Here is a 20,734-nt window from a genome sequence, read left to right on the forward strand (position 1 = left end):
ATTCCCTTTGTTACAATCAGAGATGTGCAAATGGGTACCCAAAACCATTTGAAATGCAAAATGGAAATGGGTCAAAGCTTTTCCATTTGAAAATGGAAAATGCAAAATGGTTTTTAGAAAAGCATTTCTAATGCAAAATGCAAAATACCTATTTTCAAAATGCATTGAAAATGCAAAATGGTTTCTCAGGTCAAACAATTAAAATAATTTTAGAATTTTTAAACGATTTTGTCATTTAACAATGGACATCAATGTAGAACATATTACATGATGGTAAATCCAAAAACACCACGACTACAGATTATGAAACCACAAAAAATTTTCGCGGGACTAATGTTGCCAACGTAAAAACATAGAAACTGCTATCTAACATTTAATATTACAGCGTCATGGCCATGTTCAGTATTTGAATCAGTATTTTTTGTAATGGTATCACTCAATTGCCAGGGCTCCTACCAGGGAGCAACTTGACAAATGTAAATTATCTCTCATAGCGAGGTTGAGGACCGACTGATATTTGGGGCTTATGAAAAAAAGATGAGTGGAGAAGGTAGGAAGAATGTTGCAAAAAGCATTTAAAATGGAAAATGCATTGAGAAAAGCATTTAAAATGCAAAATGCAAAATGGTTTTTAGAAAAGCATTTAAAATGCAAAATGGAAAATACCCATTTTGCATTTCCATTTGAAATGGATTTATTTCAAATAAAGCACATCTCTGGTTACAATGTAATAATATTCTTGGAATTAATATTCTATTTGATTACATTTTAGTTGTAAAATTCTTAGAAATATTTTTAAAATACATTGTATCAGATTCTGCTTTATTAGTGTTTTCCAGTTTAATATTAACTATATCGTGAAGCAAATTAAAATGATGTAAAATTTATTAAACTGGAATGCGTAACGAAAAGCAGATTTCGGAAAAAATATTACGGGATATTCGGAAAAATCAATATATTGTATCAGATAAATAAATATAAATAAATAGCCGCTTAAAGTTTTCCTTATCCAGTAAACTGATTTTTTCCTTGTTTGCGGTCGGGTTTAGTATACTAACGACAACATTATTATATTATTTTTTAAGTAGATAAATTCTGTTCAATCACAGATATAAGCTAAATTATTAAAACACAATTATTCATCTTTCGAGAAATTTTCACTTGTTAATTTTGAGAGCCACTGATTCTAAATGGACAAGTAAAAATATGTTCAGGCAGGCAGGCCAAGTTAAAAACTAGTTTATATTATTTACTACCGAAAGCCGAAAATAGTCGCTTTTACCTAGAAATGCCAGAGAGAAAAAGCTATAAAAAATTCTTTACGCTCGAGGTCACCGTACGATATTTTGATAAATTTTCAGATTCTAAAAAAATCTGCTAAATGACAAAAAGAGTCCGTCTTCCTTGCACTGTTATCGTGCACACCGACTGTCTCTTTCTGTGTTTATTTTAAACTCTAACCAAATGTTCCCATCATTCTCACGAGTCACAAGTGTTATGCAAGGAAGAAGCGAAGTACAATTAGAATAAGCAGGTGAAAGAAACGAACGGTAGGTATCCATAGTAATAATATACGGGCTATTGTTAACTAGCAACTCATTCACACATTCACTAACTGAGATGGGAACTGAATGTTGTTTTTCATTCAGTTGAACTGGGATTATTACATCGTAATATTATGATGGAAGATATTCAATCGAAACGGGAAAACATCGAATATTTTTTTAAAAATCAATCCTTAAAAAGGACCAGACCCTAGACGAACCAAGAAACTACTCGATATGGACAGAACCTCACTGAGGGAACTGGTAGGACTACTAACGGGACGCTGCCATCTCAGGAGACACATGCAGATATTGGGAGTGGAAAACACCAATAGATGCAGGAAATGTGAAGAGGATGAAGAGACTCCAATTCACCTTTGCTGCCAATGTCCCGCTCTGTTGGGAACAAGGCTCAGATACCTGGGGAGACATACAGTAGAACCAGAAGACATAGCCACATACCCAATGACAACCCTGGTGGACTTTATTATTGGTTGTTGTTAAAGGCTTGAGGTAAAATGGGAGATAGCACAATGGGCCTATGGCTAAGTGCTCCCGGGAACTACGTGTAAACCGTCTCCGCCCTTAAAAAAAATTCTTAAAAAAGTTTTTTAACTAAAATGCTAATACATCTATTTTCAATTTTTGACCTAGTTTCGCCATCTTTTGGGCCATCTAGTAGCCAATTTCAAATCCCGATAAAGACTCCTGAACTAAATCCTAATTGGATAGTTCCGACATTTTTTTGTGTACACTACTATATTTAAAAAATATATATATAATGTCATCAAGTTTCAGGGATAAGTGTATTGGTCCGGTTGTATTTTCGCGAGTGAAAGGGACGACGCGTTTAACGCAATAACAGGTATTTTACACGTATTTATTAGGCGAAATAAGCATTTTATTAAAGTTCATTATTATTATTATAATTACATTTGTACGATACTGTGCGATAGAGAACATTTGGGCTATTCCTTCACACCCATTTTCACAAGAAAAAACCGTTGAATTAAAAATCAACCCTTAAAAAACAAAGTTTTTTTCAATAATACATTTATTTTTATTATATATGTATATATAAACCTTCCGGAAGAAATTCTCTATATGACAGTGAAAAATCTAACACACTCCGTTGTATAGTTTAGATGAACTAAGTGCACAAACAGTCAGACGTGGATAGTGTCTTTACTTTATACCAGGGCTTTTTTTTTAAAAAAAAAGGTGCCGGAACTCACTTCATGTCAAGCTTTTTACTAAATAAAATTATATTCAAATGTCACTTAAATGAAATTTAAAGGAGCCATGCCACGAAGCGAACAAAAAAAGGTTGATTTTTACGATAATATTTTATTTTAGTCAAGACTAAGCTACAGAAACCATAAAATACATACATTATATTTGAAATATATTGTACAAATAAGACTAAATTTAAAATATAATTGTAAATACAAATATGTAATGTATTTATTTATGAACTTGAATAAAAGTTTAGAGTGATTTCCAAAGTTTTTTCCAATTCTCGTCTGATACATCATCTCGATTCCTTTTCTTAGTGTTAGAGTCTAAGGCCGAATGTCTTCCTTTAAGTAACCACCTATCAACATATTTTGAAGGATCGAAAAGTGTCAAGGGTGGTCCCACGAGTTTGATGAACAAGAGTGCCGAAACTGTTTTAGTGTTTAACGAAGCTCTTGTTGGGGTAATAATAAGATTCATTTGCGAAAACCCCCGTTCACATTCACTTGAAGAAATGGGAATAGAATTCAGAGCATATACCAAACGCAAGCGTTTTTCAGAATATGTCTTTTCGAGAATGTATTCGCGAAATCCACGAATCATTTCTCGTTCATCTAGTTGTAGCCTGATCGAAATGTTTCTAATTATTTCCATCTCTCCAAATGTCAACCGATTATCAATGTCTTCAGGCCAATATTTTTGGTCAAGTACGCGAGCCCAAAGTGCAAACTCGACATCTTTATTATCTAGCAGCCTTTTTTCAATTGACGTTTTCAACGTGGAATAAAATATTTTCGTATCAATAGGAGGATCATTTTTAGAAATTTTTTCGTGAAGTAAAACTCCACGAAAATGCAGATTGCTTATAGCAGCTGCAGCACATTTATAATAGGGTCCAAAATTCTGTTTTCTTTCTTCAAAAACTTGAACGAGTTCATTTATTTTTCGATTTGCAATGTAAAGGTTCACATTGCGATTTTGTAGGTCCAAACTAAGTTCCGACAATTCTTGGAGAGCGTCGCACATCAATGCTAGATCCAATAAAAATGCTGTTGATGTTATTTTGTTCTTTAAGCCACTGTAAGTACACTTGTCATTTTTATCTCTTGTAGGGTCATTCATCGCTTCTTCAAAATGACGCACAAGGGATTCATAATTATTCCACACAGCCGAAACTGAACGAAAACTAGATGCCACCCATCGGGTACTCAAAACTCTTCCGATTTTCAGTACCTCAACGCCTAGTGATTCTGCACATAAATGCAACTCTCTATTATTTTTCGGCGACGCATGGTATAAAACATAAAGTTTATCAATAAATGATTTGAATCTATTGATCCCTGAAATTTTCTTTACAACATCACTTACTGATAATTCTAATCTGTGATTAGCACAATGCCAAACTATAATTGAAGGAAATTTTTCTGTCAGCAATTTTTTCACTCCATTTTTAGAACCTAACATCACAGCAGCGCCGTCGCATGCAACCGAAACTAAATATTTTTTTAAATATTCTTCTGTCATCCCATATAAATCAAGAGATTGGAGTAATGATTCAAATATTCCTTTTGCCGTTACGTCTTTAAGTTCAATCAAATCCAAAAACAAATTAATTGGTGAATTCATTCCAACACTTTCGACACAGCATCGAACATACACAATGAGGGTGGTTTTTTGGCTTATGGTGGTAGACTCATCAATTATCAAAGAAATTATATTTTTCGATTGAACAATTTCTTTGAAAACATTTTTTCTCATTTCATCACATATATGATTTACAATGTTGATACATGCGTTAGTGGAATGGAGAATATGACCCATTTCGATCCCATTTAGCTCTTGGAGATTAATTTCACTTTCAAACATATTGAATGATTGATTTTCCTTAGCTACTTTATATGCAGTTCGAAAAATGTTTGCAGTTATCACTTTTTCGCGAGATAACGATTTTAAAAAAGTATTTTCAATCCGCTTATTTTGGCTTCAGAAATGATTTTTAACGCTGCTTTGTGTGCAATAGATCCTCTGTGATCGAAATTTTTTTTTCGAAGTGACCCCAATTGTAGCTTCCTCTCTTTCCCAGAATACGTAATTTCATTATTGGCCCATTCTTTGGATATTTTCATTCCCATTGTCGTTTCAGTTCCAAGAGTTCCAACGTTTCTGCAAATTGTGCAGCCAAGTTTCATTTTGTGTACGTTCAACCATTCGTTTTTTGAGCAAAAATCGTTTTTTTGATCTAATGACCAGCAGTCTGGCCAATCGTTTTGAGTTCGACCTTGATCCCCGAGATCAGCTCGAGATAATTCAGGAACATCTACATGTACCGATAATTCCATATCTTCTGTCATCGTTTCTGTTACTGTTTTGAGCTTTTTATTTACGGAATCGGCGCCGCTGCCGGTGGTTGAGAAGTAATAGGAAATTTTTTTCATACTTAAACTTGGAGTTGCACTAAATAATATATAAAATAGTTGCACAACGCGTAATCGTAACACAAATTGACTAAACAAACGTAAATAACAATATACGCAGATGCCGCCATGCGATAAACTGTCAAAATCATAATACGCAAAGACATACGTATGAAGCTAGTTACATACGCAGGTTTGCTATTTAAACTATACGGTTACTTCACTAACACTAACACGCCAACATTCAAAATGGCTTCCACCTGTACCTTATTTTATCATTTTAACGAATTATTATTGTAATTACTTAAGCGCAAATATTTTTTCGTTTAATTGATTTTGAAATAAAACCGTGAAAAAAGGTGCCGGAACGCCGTTCCACCGCGTTAAATGGAAAAAAAAGCACTGCTTTATACTATTTAGAGATTACTGTATTGTCACGATTGCGAATTTTCTAAAAGTATATCAGGAAACGGCCTGTAATCCCGTTTTTTTATTCATTATGATCTGGAATGTTCCCGAACGTTCCAGAATATTCCCGAACATTCGACAACATTCTGAAACGCTCTCGAATACTCTCGAATGTTTTGGACTGTTCTAGGAATTCTAGAGTATATCTTGAAAAGCATGCCCTTCAGGTAAAAACGGAAACCTTCTTCATGGATGGAGGATAGAGGGCTACCACACCATATACCTCCTTTGATCGTACCGGGACTAGTTTCCGAGTTTTAGAAGCACGTACATTGTACACTTACTTTTATAATATATATTGATTTTGTTAAAAAATACGTTTTTTTGGTTTGATTAAGGATTGAACCTTCCTATAGTCTCGTCTTTTTTGATGATAAATGTATATTTTCGGCACATTGAACTAAAAATCATTTCATTGTCCTAGTAATATCAGACAGAAAAGTCTGTGCAAATTAGAATTTTAGTTACAAAACAAATTTGAAAAGCTGTTCGTAAGTAGGAAAACGAAATAAGTAGCGTTTTTCATTACGTTAATTAACTGACCACACTCAATGACAAATAGTACCGAACTTACTGTAAAATTCCTAATGAGTAGGTGTACCTACAATGTCCCACGCATTGGCCATGGGAAAATTCACCTCCGCACGACAGCTGACAGAATACATCGGAGGATAGATAAAGAGCAATAGCGGTTTGTAACTCCTAATTCGTCAGTCATAACAGCAGATAACTCCTACATAACTGCATTTTGCTATTTCTTGTTTCTCGGTCACTGAACCAAATTCCAAATTCAAAAAAACACATTGAACTAAAAATCATTTCATTGTCCTAGTAATATCAGACAGAAAAGTCTGTGCAAATTAGAATTTTAGTTACAAAACAAATTTGAAAAGCTGTTCGTAAGTAGGAAAACGAAATAAGTAGCGTTTTTCATTACGTTAATTAACTGACCACACTCAATGACAAATAGTACCGAACTTACTGTAAAATTCCTAATGAGTAGGTGTACCTACAATGTCCCACGCATTGGCCATGGGAAAATTCACCTCCGCACGACAGCTGACAGAATACATCGGAGGATAGATAAAGAGCAATAGCGGTTTGTAACTCCTAATTCGTCAGTCATAACAGCAGATAACTCCTACATAACTGCATTTTGCTATTTCTTGTTTCTCGGTCACTGAACCAAATTCCAAATTCAAAAAAAACTAACGCCCACAAGAGTTTGTAACGGATTCTTTAGAGAAAAAAATATTAACGAATTTTTCCTTATTATTTTCTTGTGACCAAGCAGAATGGCCTTAACGTTTTTAACTTATATGAAGAAGTATGTTTTTTGAGCACGAAATGAGTTTTGGCGTAATTTGTTTTCTTTAAAATCTATATAGATAATACTTAGATATTTTATCTGTAAAATAAAAACAAAATTTAATGTGAATTTATTGTTGATTAGAGTCACGTGGGTTACAATACTGACAGTACGCGGTGGGTAAGTGTGCGCGGCGATGTTTAAGACAAATTCGTGGGATCATCTCCTTAATATTTAAAAATTCAAAAAGTATTTTGATTTATTAACTGGGTGAGGTTTTTGTTTTTGCTATCCAAAATATTACAAAAAATTATATTAAATATGTATCTATAGCATTTTTATGTAATAATTCTCATACCAATGACTACAAGAATGCAAGCTATTGTTTGGCGAATTAAATAGATTATAAATTAAAACATTAAATCGATACAAAAATTAATTAACGTTAGGGGATCAGTGCTGGATTTTATATTTTATTTTATTTTATTTTTAAATTTAAAAAAATTACAATTTTGGTGAATTTCTCAACTACCATACAAGGCTCATGCCCGTATTATGGTAGTCGTACATGATTTATGTAAGAATAACAAAATAATATTTTGTAGAACAAATAATAAAACATAAGGGAAAATGACATGTTATAAAAACATTTTTTTAAATACCTGTTATTATAAAAACCATATTAGAAATAGAAATAAAGATTAAGCTAATTGATAGAAAGATATTTAAAATAAAATAGAAATAAAAATATAAATATAAAAAATAACATTAAAATACATGAAAAATTATACCAATTACTCGTGGTACGTACTTATCTAGAAACAGTGGCGGTTCGTGGTCTTTTTAACAGGGGGTTCAGAAATTCAAGAGAAGATAAACATATCTAATTAAAATTTACTTACTGTTGTCCTTCGTCAAATAGTCGAATACGGCAGCAGTCACACAACTTAAATAAAGTTAGTGGAAGGCGTACCTACATATTATTGTTTTTAAATCACTTTACACTAGACACAATTATTAGGTAATGAGAAAAGTTTTATAGGAATTAAATTGTTTAATGTTTTTATAGCACTCAATGTATATTGCTAATTATTATTGTTTTTTCGAGAAGAATAATTTCGTAGAATATATAATAGATTCTAGACTAGAAATGTACCTATTTACTCGTAGTGCGTACTTATCTAGAAATGTACCTATTTACTCGTAGTGCGTACTTGTCTAGAAATGTACCTATTTACTCGTGGTGTGCACTTATCTAGAAATTTACCTATTTACTCGTGGTACGCACTTATCTAGAAATGTACCCTTTTTCGTCGCACGTACTTATCTAGAAATGTACTCATTTGTTCGTGTCACGCATTTATCTAGAAATGTACCTATTTATTCGTATCACGCATTTATCTAGAAATGTACCTATTTACTCGTGGTACGCACTTATCTAGAATTTACCTTTTTACTCGTAATACGTACTTATCTAGAAATATGCCTATTTAGTCGTGGTACGCACTTATCTGGAAATGTACCTATTTGCGGTCACATTGTCACATTTGAATTTAGTGATATAAAAAAGTAATAAATAAATGGTAGTGTTTTAGATTACATTGATCGCTATTTACACTTTAAATCTTTCAGTTTATTCAATCTACATAAGTATTCGTAATACGTTTACAGGAGTTCGGGTCGATGGCATCAATAATTGACTGAGCGTAGTGAAGTCCTGTTTTAACTCTACCATTTTGATTTTCGTCTGTCTGTAAATTAGTTGAATTTGTATGATTTACGTAAATTAAGTGAGTAGATAGGTAGGTATCTACTTACAAGTGTTACGATTTCAGAGAAATTTTTGGTTTTTGGTTTATTAAATTAAAAGAAACTTAAAAACATACTTTTTGAACGCGAGTTCTACTATTCACAGAATTATTATTATAAACAAGGGGAGATATGGCATGGAAGCGAGCCAAGCGGGCGGGCACCAAAGCGGGCGAAGCCGATGAAAGATATGTTTGTTGGTTTGGCATGGTGCGTGGGTAGAAAAAAGACCGGGCGTCACTGTGCGTAGTTGGGATTTTAATTAGTATAAGTGAAATATGTTTGGTTTCATACTAGTAATGGTTCATGGCCCATTTCCCTTGTTTCTATTATCAATGGTCGCTGGTGTGGAGTGTGGAGGTGCGTACGGGTACGGACAGACTTGGTGAAAGGGTGTAATGGGTATTTGAGTGAACATTAGAAAAATAGAAACTTGAAGTAATAATTACACACACTAAGACTAAGTCATGCACCATTACACGAGCCTCCACTCGACAGTACAACAGTACCTAGTAAGAGATTTACAGACGGATCCGACTTTAATATCGTACACGAGTCCCAGATGGTCCTAACTGTCAGGAGCCTGTGGGACTATGTCATCCTCAATAGGGGGGTATGTTGTGAGGTTGAAAGGGGTGGGGAGGGGTGGGATTGGGGACGAGAAATGTTATTCAAATGTTAAGTCACTTCAAGCAGTCTCTTGAGTAGTGGTATTTCACCAAGACGTTTTTAAGAATAATTGTAACTCCTTAAACACGTACATACAAAAATCTTAGAGATCTTACATAATATACCAACTCGTTTAATTAAAAAAATATATGTTGCAAAAGTTTGGTAACGTCGTTAAGGCGAAGTTTAATGCTAAATCACTATTTTGATTAATATTTATAATGAATTGGTGTACCTACATCATGAATATCAAAAAATATGCTTTAGATAAATTAATAATTTTCCTATCGTTTCGCTTGAGTAGAATACAAATAAAAAAATAATTTACTCAATAAAAAATATAAATGTAAACTTCTAAAAAATATATTTTTTCAATAGAAATGTATGAACGCGTAAAACACAACTTTAAAAAAATACAGTATTATAGCTAAGATTATCTCTGACAGTTTCATTTGATTAACTTTTTTGCTTTCTTATAAAATTATTTACAAAACAAATAAAAACCAGTTTTGTGCTTGAAATCCAACGTTTCCAGACTCTGTTTGTCAAGCGATTTCAATGCCTATTACCTTATTAAGGTATACCAAGAATATATACATTTTTGGCTTGTAGCTTCCTCTTAAAATTGCGACCTAGATTTTTCTATAAAGGAAATCTGTTTAAATTTCTTTTTTTATCATATACCTACTAGCTGATGTCTATCCGGCTTTGCTAGGAGACATTTCTCTACTTTCTATAAATATAGTATGCATGTATTATATATACAAACCTTCCGAAATAAATTCTCTAAATCATAGTGAAAACCCTATCAAAATCCATTGCGTAGTTTAGAAAAACTAAGTGCACAAACAGCCAGACCCGGATAGTGACTACCATTAACGGCCGTTGTTCTCAACTTTTTGAAGGATCAATCTCAGACTCCGATCAGCCAAGTAATTTGTTCAATAACATTCGATTCGCCTGTTTCCAAACAGCTTTACCATTGATTATCCTAAGTGGCCCCGCCCACTTTCATAGACAATAAAATGACATCAAAGTAAAAACTTTCAATGTAAAATTAATATTGATGAATTAATTATTGTGTTTATTATTAATGCATTTATTTTTTTTACATAAACCGATATTTTATACATTATTTACCTGGCGTATGTAATAGGTTAAAAATAAAGTATGTGCTTGACTTTAATGCCATCGTGTCTTGGCGTCGCGAATATTTTTCACTCTGTCGACACTTTTCATAAGTAGTCATTTACTGAGGCAGGCTTAATCCAGTAGTTTGCCTTCCTTAAATTGGTAGATTGCTCAGTCGTCACCTTTCCGTTGGAAAGAGCGTAGTTGTGCTCTTGAGCAGTGTTGAGCCAAAATTTCGGCTTAACTGTTGATCAGTAGGATTGGGAACAGCGGCCGTTAGAGATTTTCGTGTCTCATGTGAAACCTTGAACTTGCTTTAAATCCAATAAATTTTATAAATTACCAATGTTCACTATCTACAATAATATTGTTTTTGGAGAACATTACGGACGAACTCATTGTTTGAATTTCAATGGTGTTTTCAATGGGAAATAGGACCCTCTGTAAGCTGTTGACAAAACAGCACTTGCAGCAAAGTTGTTGACGGTAGTATTGTTACGAAAACAATAAGAACGTTGACAACGTTGTTAAGATGTTTCAGTGGTTAACAGTTAACAGTTTATTAACAGTTAACAGTTGATTAACATTTCTATGATTTGGAATTCGACGGTTTTGAAAACTGAGTTTGGACTCTGATCTGCAGGTGGGGCAAAAGTAATCACCCTATTGGAAAACGCTACAACTTTTGCAAGTGGCGCCAAATGTCAATTCGGTTTTAACATTTGTGAAGAAAACAAACACAAAAAGCATGAATCGGTTTACTACGCAAGAACGCGGAATAACAAGCAGTACCAAAGTTTATCATAAAAAAAATTAAATTACAGCAAAAGAACATCGGATGATTGCCCCACCTTGTATATTATACAGCGTGTTAAGGGACGTACTTGACTTATTTTAACCAGTGATTCCTGTCATTTATTTATTCTTAAATTTATGTTTAAACAAATATAAAATGTTGTTAATGAAGCAATTCAGTTATGTACATTAAATGACGTATATTTCTTAATATTCTCATGTAAAAGCCCCGAAAAAGGGCGTTAATAAATGAATAAATAAATTGTTCGGAGTAAAAAATGTTAATAAAATTCTGGGAAACGGTTTTTATAAACGACACTTTTGGTGTTTTTTTTTATAAACAACTATCGAACCAATCAATTCATGAATCAATCAATATTGTTTTTACGGTTTCATACAATGTAACAATATAAGTATAGATGATAAATTGCTGCATAATTTAAATGTAATATGTAAATTTACATTTTATTATTTTATGTAATAATAATCAATTCAATCAATTAATCAGACAATCAATCAAACATACAATCAACCAGCACAGGTACCTTGTACTTTAGTTAACAGAAGAATATTATTGTTGCCAACTTACTATAAACTTACTGCCCAATGTTTCTTTTGTTGACGTTTTTGTTTTATTTTTCGTACATTTGTTACTAAAATTTTGTTTATTTTTGTCTACCGGTCTCAAAACAACCGTGTCATTAACTTTTCTTTTTTGGGTGTACATTTAATGTAATTATTATATTAAGCTTACACATATGTATTTTTTTTAAATGATGTAATTGTAAAGCTGCACATCTTGATACAGGAATGTCATAGTGAGATGTGCAGAGTATGTTTTTTTATATTAAAAACTGTTTTTTGAATAAAAAAAAAAAAAAAAAAAAAACAACCATCCAACCGATCAATCAATGAATCAATCAACCACCCAACCAAACAATCAACTATCCAACCAATCAATCAACTATCCAACCAGTAAATCACTCACTCAATTAATCGATCAACCAATCCCTAAAAATTTCTTTCCTTTCTTGCAGAGAAACATGGGAGAAGGTGAACCTGACTTGGCACGACAACGGCACGCTGTCCTACCACCAAAAGAAGACATACATCTTCGACGATGTCAACTCGGCCGGCTCTGAAGATGATGTGGTGGTTGTGCCTAACATTCCCATGCTTGTAAGTTATCAGAATTTTTTATAGGATGTCCTGCCTAGTTTCCATAAATTCTGAGCTCTCTTTGTGTATTTTATGTCGGGTCTCCAGTGACCAAAAGTTTCATGTTTGCACAAACATTTGGTTCAATCTGTGTGGTAATATTGTCGGTGGAGACCCACCTTTATGTGTTTCGCTTTATTCTTTGACAGTTACCCTTTTCATCTAGTTCACCAGACTTGCCTTTATTAAATGTTGGTGATATCTCCTGGGTTCACAGTGTGGCTAGCCAGGTAGCTGAGGCTTTTTCTTTCAAGGCATGATGTTGATAACACATCATGTTGATATCACATAATATAAAAGGAGTTTCTTTATTCTCTTTACTTTCCCTACAACTATTTGTGCTTCTACTGCCAATACCGCATGTGTCTCCTGGGACGGCATTAGTGTCCTGTAAATAGTCCGGTTAGCGTGACTATTAACAGGACATTACGTTATTGAGTGTGATTCTCCTATTTTTATTCTTTCTTACGTTTTTGTACACTGTTAGAGGTTGGCGCACTAAGAACGTGCTTTGCCCGCTTTGCCGAAGCTGTTCGGAATCGCTGCTTGTCACTAGATAATCCTAGACTGGTGATATGAGCTGACTCTTGTTTTTTTTCTTTAAACGCCATTAAAATTGAATCGAAATTATGCATGCCATCTCTTCTTCTAGAGCGCCACTTCCCAGTCAAAACACGCAGCGCGATTCCTTCGCCTGGCCATGGCCTCCATCATGGACATCCTGAAGATCAAGCCCTTCGTGGAGGTCAGCGTCGGACAGCTGCTGTGGGGTTACGAGGATCCTCTGCTCAAGCTGGCCAAGGATGTGGTGCCCAAGGAACAGAAGCTACCATACGAGGAGTTCGGGCTTCTTTACGGGGTGAGAACACTAAATATTTGACAGTGTATATCACTTCATCAGCATCAAAACTCTTGGTATTGTTATTTCACATGGATGCTGGAGTAAAACACAGTCTGGAATGAGATTTGCAAAGAATACAACTAAGGTCCACTGAGTTATGTATCACACAAGTGTTTCAAGTTTCGACTGCCCAGAGTCAGGTACGAAATCCCCATTTGCGAATAGTGTGAGGTTACGTACCAAATAAAAATCTTGTGATATTGAACATCAATTGTTTTGTGGCTCGTTTTCAGAGGCAGTCAGTCCACTGTGTTACCAGAATTATTCATTATAAATTATTTTATAAAATTCCAGAAAAACGGCACTTCCAAGGACCAGATCAGCGTGTTCACCGGTGCCATGGACATCACCAAGTTCGGTCTGGTAGACACCTTCAACGGGAACAAGAAGATCCCGCACTTCCCCGGAGAGTGTTCCCGCATCGACGGATCGGATGGCTCCATCTTCCCGCCGCACATCACCAAGAACACCACCATTAGGATCTTCGATAAGGACCTGTGCAGGCTGCTGCCCCTCAAGTAATTTTTTTGTTGATACGGTGTTCAAAGCTTTTTAATTTACAATCAAATCAGTCCTATTTTTAATTTTGATATATCAACAAACATCCCCAGCAAAAATTTGATAATAGGCCGTTTTCGGCTCTCGATCAAACATCATCCGGCAAGCATAAAGATGATATTTTTATGGTTTCCAGCTGATTACAATTTGATCAAATTATATTTTAAGACTGCCTATCATGTTTTAAAAAAAATTAACTCTTATCTTTCCTCTACATAATTCAGAGACATTTACATAGATACACCACAAATAGTTATTAAAAAATATTTCAAATAATTCCCTAGTATGTACTGACCCTAGCCGGTAAAATACATGTACCATATATTTCATGGAGACATGACATTAGTACCAATCCCGTAATAATTTCTAAAACCTTGTAAACTGTTACGAAACAAAATATGTTAAATGACAATGCTGAATTTCTGAATCTAATAAAATGCTATAATCTTCCAGGTTCGAGAAAGAAGTAATCGTGGATGGCGACATCCTGGGCTACCGCTTCACCCCTGCCGAGGATGTGTTTGCTAATCCGGATACCAACCCGGAAAACATGTGCTTCTGTCCTTCAGGGCCGCCCTGCGCACCCAATGGACTTAACAATGTATCGCTGTGCCAATATGGTGAGTGCTTCAATATGTATAGTTTACAAACACAAGTACAATTTAGCATTGGTGATGTTTCAGTTACATAACCTCACTTAAGGCTGGCTTGGAACAATAAACCACAATGTACTTCTTTAAGTATATTTCTTACTATTTCTCTTATTCATAATTTAAAAGAATTGATATTTATTTTATTAAAAGAAAGGTTTATTTAAATTGATATCTTCGGAAGGTGAAACAGCTGTCACGCGTAATAATATAATCTTACTGATGACTTATCACCTTTTGAAAGGGAAATCGATAAATATGTACCTAACTGTATTATTATGCCCCATGTTTCACACTAATTCCATCAAACATTAATAAAGATAATCAAATTAAAAACATTTTAAATTAAATTGTAGATTCTCCTGTGATGATCAGCTTCCCCCACTTCTACCTGGCTGACGACAGTCTGAGGACAGCCGTTGAAGGAATCTCACCTCCCGACCCAGAAAAGCACAAGTTCTACATTGACGTGCAACCTGTAAGCAGACTTGCGACCTTTTAAAACTGAAATAATCTAATCATAAGCTTTATGACAACATTATAGATTCAAGACCTACGGATAAATGCTGAGAAACTAACCAAGATGGCCACCGAAATTGATTAGTTTAATTCTGATATTCAAATGTCATAATTACGATGTTCAAAAAATCATTGCCTCATATTGTGACTTATTTTTAGTACAAAGAATCCTTATTTAACAAGTTCACTGTCAACCATGGACAGTGAAGGCTTGGAAAACTCCAATATATAAACTTGGAAAGCTGTGTCAACCATATTCAACACGCTATAACTTTAAAACGTAGGTAGTCAAAAATTACATGTGGACAACAATTTTTGATTCATTCAATAAAAAAAGCACGTTGTGACAGTTGCCGGATTTTCACTGAGCATTGAAAGTTATATGGCACACGCTAATTGGCGAAATCCTCGAAACATTCGAACTCCGCCAAATGGCGCAGTTGGCTGTGGACCTCTTAACTGGAAAATTTAATAAATATCATTATTTTCATATTTCTTCACTGCAGAATATGTTTTTATTTCATGAAAAAACATTTCTCTTGATATAAGTAGTTATCTTTCTATACGTATGGTGGAACTAAATAAGATGGATATATTTATTATGCAATTTTTATTTATTTATTAATTTTCGGGAAATCGACAGTTTACATTTATTTCAGTTTGTACATAAGTATTATATGGCCAAAATAAAACCAATTATGGATTTCCTCCTTGTGATATACTTCTACTGAAACAGCATAATAAGGAATAAGTAAATTAAATTTGTGATAAAGGTATATGAATTCAAAAATTTATACAAAACAAAAGATTATATAAAACGAAAAATTACAAAAAAAACATTTATCAATACATTTATAGCCATGGAGAGAGGTTGTAGATATAAATGAAATCATAATAGAAATATAAACAACGTAAAATTATTCACAAACCATGAGAGAAATATTCTTTTATGGACCTCTTGTATTTGGTAAATTCGCAATTGAAAATATCCGCCTTGGATAACACGCTATTGTAATAATTGCAAAGTCTGTTCAGGCAAAAATTCTGCTTAGAGTTAGGTTTGCATTGATCCACCCTGAACAGGACAGAAGAGCGTATTGAACGCGCAGGTACATTGAATATTATTGTTAACTACTTTATAAAGGAATAGTGCATCCTTATGATGCTTCCGTACACTCAGTGAATCATTTTTAAAGTATGAAGCTGCCTCTGCGTAGTTATTAAATCTTAAAAATAAGTAAAATAGAATTTTGGCTTAGCTTTCCAAGCGCTAAAACAAAATATCTAGCGATAACTTTTCTGTTAGTAATTCCTAGTTCAGAGCTATCATTTTCATTTCGTAATGTAATTTACATCATGAGCTCTGAAATATCGATTAAATTTTCAAAACAAAATGTAACACAGGAACCCATATTGTTTGTTCCCTACTTGTCATTTGTTATGAATAGTAAATTGTTGTTAATTAGAAAAAAGATTTCTGGAAAAGAGTGTTAGGAATCTCAGGAAATGAACTGGACAAAATGTTATTTATAAAAACTTAAAGAGGTCACTAGCAATTCCAATCATGAAACCTTATCGGTTACATTATCACAATGTTATATATTTAAGAAACAGTCACATCTATCGTGTCACGATTTGATTTTCCCAGTAATGGTCACTCTCCAACTGAAGGTTGGCACTCATTAAAATTATTTTTTGACACAATATTTTACACCTGTTACATCTGTTTATATGTAAAGAAATACTAATTTGTGGACGAATTGTTTGTAGGAAATGGGAACGGCTCTGTCGGCGCGTGCCCGAGTGCAGATCAACTTGGCCGTATCGCAGGTCATCGACATCAAGCAGGTCGCCAACTTCCCCGACATTGTGTTCCCCATTATCTGGTTCCAAGAAGTAAGACCAATTTTCATAATAATCAGCAGAACTTTACGTACATTTTAAAGCATATAAGTGAGGTTTATTGCCAAGTAGCAATTTGATCTAACCAGACAGATTCTAAGGTATTAATTAGATCTACAATCAAAGTTGCCCAAGTTACTACCAAATATGCTGAATGAAAACTCTCCATTTTTAAAGCAACAGAAAAAACATTTATATTTTAGCTTTAAAAATGGGTTTTAAGAGAGTACTCCATACATTACCAAACCCGCCTCCAAAACTGTTATAACCGAACTAACATATTATTTTGTCTCCAGGGTATTGATGGTCTCCCAGAAGACGTGACCAACCTGATGCGTTTAGCCACCAACGTCCCGCCGATAGCCAAGATGGTGCTCACATACGCTCTTATCGCTTTGGGCATTGTCCTGCTGCTCGTGTCTGTCACTTGTCTAATCAGGTAAGACTAATTATTATGTGATTTTTAATGGATTGCGGTTCATAGTACCTATGTAGCTGATTGATGTGTGCATGACTGGTACTGACAGAAAAATCATATTTACCAATTACAAAAAGATTGTTAAATAATGGATTTTAATTTAAATTATATTGTATTATATTCAAAGATATAGCGGGTTAAAGCAAAATCCATTTTCTCGAACGGAACCCAATTTTCGCCAGCTTTGAATTATGTAGTTAGTTTGGAAGCGAAATATGTATTACATAATATGTATTATATAATACAAAACACTTGAGTGAGGCCACGTCGAGGGATGCGGTGAAACAATGTGATAGTTATATTTACAATATTCTTTCTAATTTCAGATCGTCTCACCGCCAGAGCACTCTTCATCTTGAGGGTTCCAACTATCTGGCCAACACCAACAAGGAGAATGGCAAGGCAGCCAACGGTAAAAAGGGAGACTCCAACGGGTACGAGATGGGTGCCACACCCAACCACCGTTAAACCCTTGCTGCTGAGTGGCATGTTAAATTATTTACTTCTAAGACAATATCCACACATGAAATTGAATGTGCTCAATAAGGCCAAATTGGAAAAGAACAAAGCAAGCAGCTAATGCATAAATAATTTGATTGTTTTGACAGTACTAGAGTTCAGCCGTTATGCATCTTTATGGCATATATCTTACTGCAATTTGTTGACTCCAAATAAGCGTTTTAACTCAAATTAAACCATTCCTTCATTATTTCTTACATGTATGCCACAAATACATAATAGATGTTGTGGCATACATAGGAGAACAAATAAAGATAATAATGTGGTCTTATGTGTATCTAGAAAATGCCGATTTCCGAGTTACCCAGCGATATCAAATTATGAGAAGTGTCATATATTATTTCAAACATATAATGACATATTATGCCACATGACACTTGATATGGCTTAAACACATGACTTATGGCATTAATATGTCATTATGTTGGTGTAATAATATGGCGGTGTCAAACACCATGCCATGGTAGTGTCAAACACTCATGCCATAATGGCATAATATTTCTAGTGTCATATGTAAATATGTCAGCTATGTTGGGCTTACACTTTTCCTGGCTGTGTACTTAAACGGGAAATGGAAATCTCCATTTTATTATGCCAAACCTGCTGTGCTGCTATTTTAAATATTTTTCCTTCAGATCTGTGGCAAATAATATTTACATAACTTTTTCGACATTACGTCTTCGCCAATTACAAATTTGCTGCCAGTCGTTTGTTTTTTTATGTTCTCAAACCACATATTTTACAAGCAATTAACATATCTTTACGATATTGTATAAGGAAAAATTACACAAAGAAATGTGTTGTTCATATTAGATGGATTTCACAATCTATTTATGGAAATATTGTAGAAAATCAATGTCGAAAATAAGAAACACATTGTTTAAAAAACTTCTTTATTTCATGTTGAAAAAAAATATTTTTTATTCAGCTGCTTGCTTTTGTAATAGTAATACTTCTGCAAATACAATATGCACACAATATACCATCACTTTGATGTAAGTCTGTAAGGTTATGCAGAGAAAATGTAGCACTAAAAAAGGTGGCTGTGCCTATAAGTATCTTTTTCAATTTGGTTTCACTTTAAAGGTGCTAAGCTCCTAAAAAAATTAGCCTTTTTTCACATTTCAACCATTAAATTTGACAAAAACATGTTGTTTTTATGGCTTCAAGTTGTTATTTTTAAGTGCATTATAATATATTTTTAAGAATTTTGGGTTTTTAATTAATAACCAAGAAATGTAAATAAAACTACCATAATATAGTACTTCTTATTTGGTTTTAATTGAGAATGTTTCGCTTCATGTAAAAAATTGCGAAACTTGTGACAAACACACATTATGTAGCTATCTGGAACATAGCTTTGTCGTATTATGGCATGAAATAACTGTCAATAGCTTAGTGGTGTAGAGAACAAACATAGATAACTATGTTGAAAATAATGTAGTTTCATTATATTATAAAACATAGCAAAACTATGTCGGAATTTAGTACTTATAGCAAATTAAAGAAGCAAAGGCTAAAACCTTGTTTTTTTTCCGCATAGTTGCTATAACGAATGAACATGGTTGAATAATTGTTTTAGAAAATCGAAATTAATTGCATAGTTTGACTATGAAATACATAGTCCATATTTTGTTGTATTTACATTGTAAATTATTTACAAAAAAAATGTAAGCCGTCCATAGATGTATTTTTTTTTAAATATTTTTACGGAAACTACACATTTTAGTCAATAATATATATCGTTAAAAATGTAATATTTAGTACATAGATGAATCTTGGAGAAGAAATCTTCGTTTTCGATTCTAGGAAAACTATTGTTTAGCAATATTCTTTTAACATGTAAAGTTGGAAAAATAAGTATAAAACTGAATTGATTTGAATATTTTTGATCTGCCTATTGTCAATTGACTTCAAATATTACAATCATTGTATAATACTTTTTTTACCTCTTTTGTAATTCTGATAATTCAAGCAGCTAAGTTATGTAAAATATCACCTAAGACGGCTTTCACCAAGATTTTTTCATTGCGGATTAACTTTTTTTTTTTACGGATTAACTGATAATTTGATTTTAATTTTGCAGGCAGACCATTTTGAAAGTATAAATGATTTAGTTTTAATAATTTGCAATGACACCATTGTGTCGCCGTGCGATCATGTTTATAAAATATCTTTATTACTGTTGTTTTAAGTTTTCTCTAGTTTTAATAATTATTATGTATTTTAAAGGGCCATACGGTGCATTGCATAGACTTGATGTGGATAGCTGGGTTTGTGAAAATACAAAATGACTAAAATATTTAAAAAAATGTAATTTCATGCCATTTTTAAATAAACACTTATTTTATGTAAATTCATAGAATAAAGAACACAAGAAATGCCATGCGTTCTTCTTTATTCTATGAATGTATTTATTTAAGTTCATAGAATAAAGAACATAAGAAATGCTTTGCATTCTTCTTTATTCTATGAATGTATTTATATAAGTTCATAGAATAAAGAACACAAGAGATGCCATGCGTTATTCTTTATTCTATGAATGTATTTATATAAGTTCATAGAATAAAGAACACAAGAAATGCTAGGCATTCTTCTTTATTTATGAATGTAT

At 33.4% G+C, this 20,734-nt stretch overlaps 1 protein-coding gene across 1 annotated transcript in view; it reads left to right on the top strand.

Moving 5' to 3' along the window:
• emp (epithelial membrane protein) overlaps window positions 1-18,732 on the top strand; it is a 120,839-nt gene extending 102,107 nt beyond the window's left edge. The window contains exons 5-12 of the mRNA XM_089648207.1: window positions 12,413-12,554; window positions 13,246-13,452; window positions 13,789-14,012; window positions 14,506-14,672; window positions 15,059-15,180; window positions 16,992-17,117; window positions 17,420-17,562; window positions 17,928-18,732. Coding sequence (XP_089504333.1) covers window positions 12,413-12,554; window positions 13,246-13,452; window positions 13,789-14,012; window positions 14,506-14,672; window positions 15,059-15,180; window positions 16,992-17,117; window positions 17,420-17,562; window positions 17,928-18,069 — 1,273 coding nt within the window. The 3' untranslated portion in view covers window positions 18,070-18,732. The remainder of the gene's footprint in view (window positions 1-12,412; window positions 12,555-13,245; window positions 13,453-13,788; window positions 14,013-14,505; window positions 14,673-15,058; window positions 15,181-16,991; window positions 17,118-17,419; window positions 17,563-17,927) is intronic.
• The last annotated feature ends 2,002 nt before the right edge of the window (window positions 18,733-20,734 follow it).

The sequence above is a fragment of the Hesperophylax consimilis genome, chromosome 27 (genome assembly GCF_061612785.1).
Source record: "Hesperophylax consimilis isolate HC1 chromosome 27, BYU_Hcon_1.0, whole genome shotgun sequence".
Taxonomy (NCBI): domain Eukaryota; kingdom Metazoa; phylum Arthropoda; class Insecta; order Trichoptera; family Limnephilidae; genus Hesperophylax; species Hesperophylax consimilis.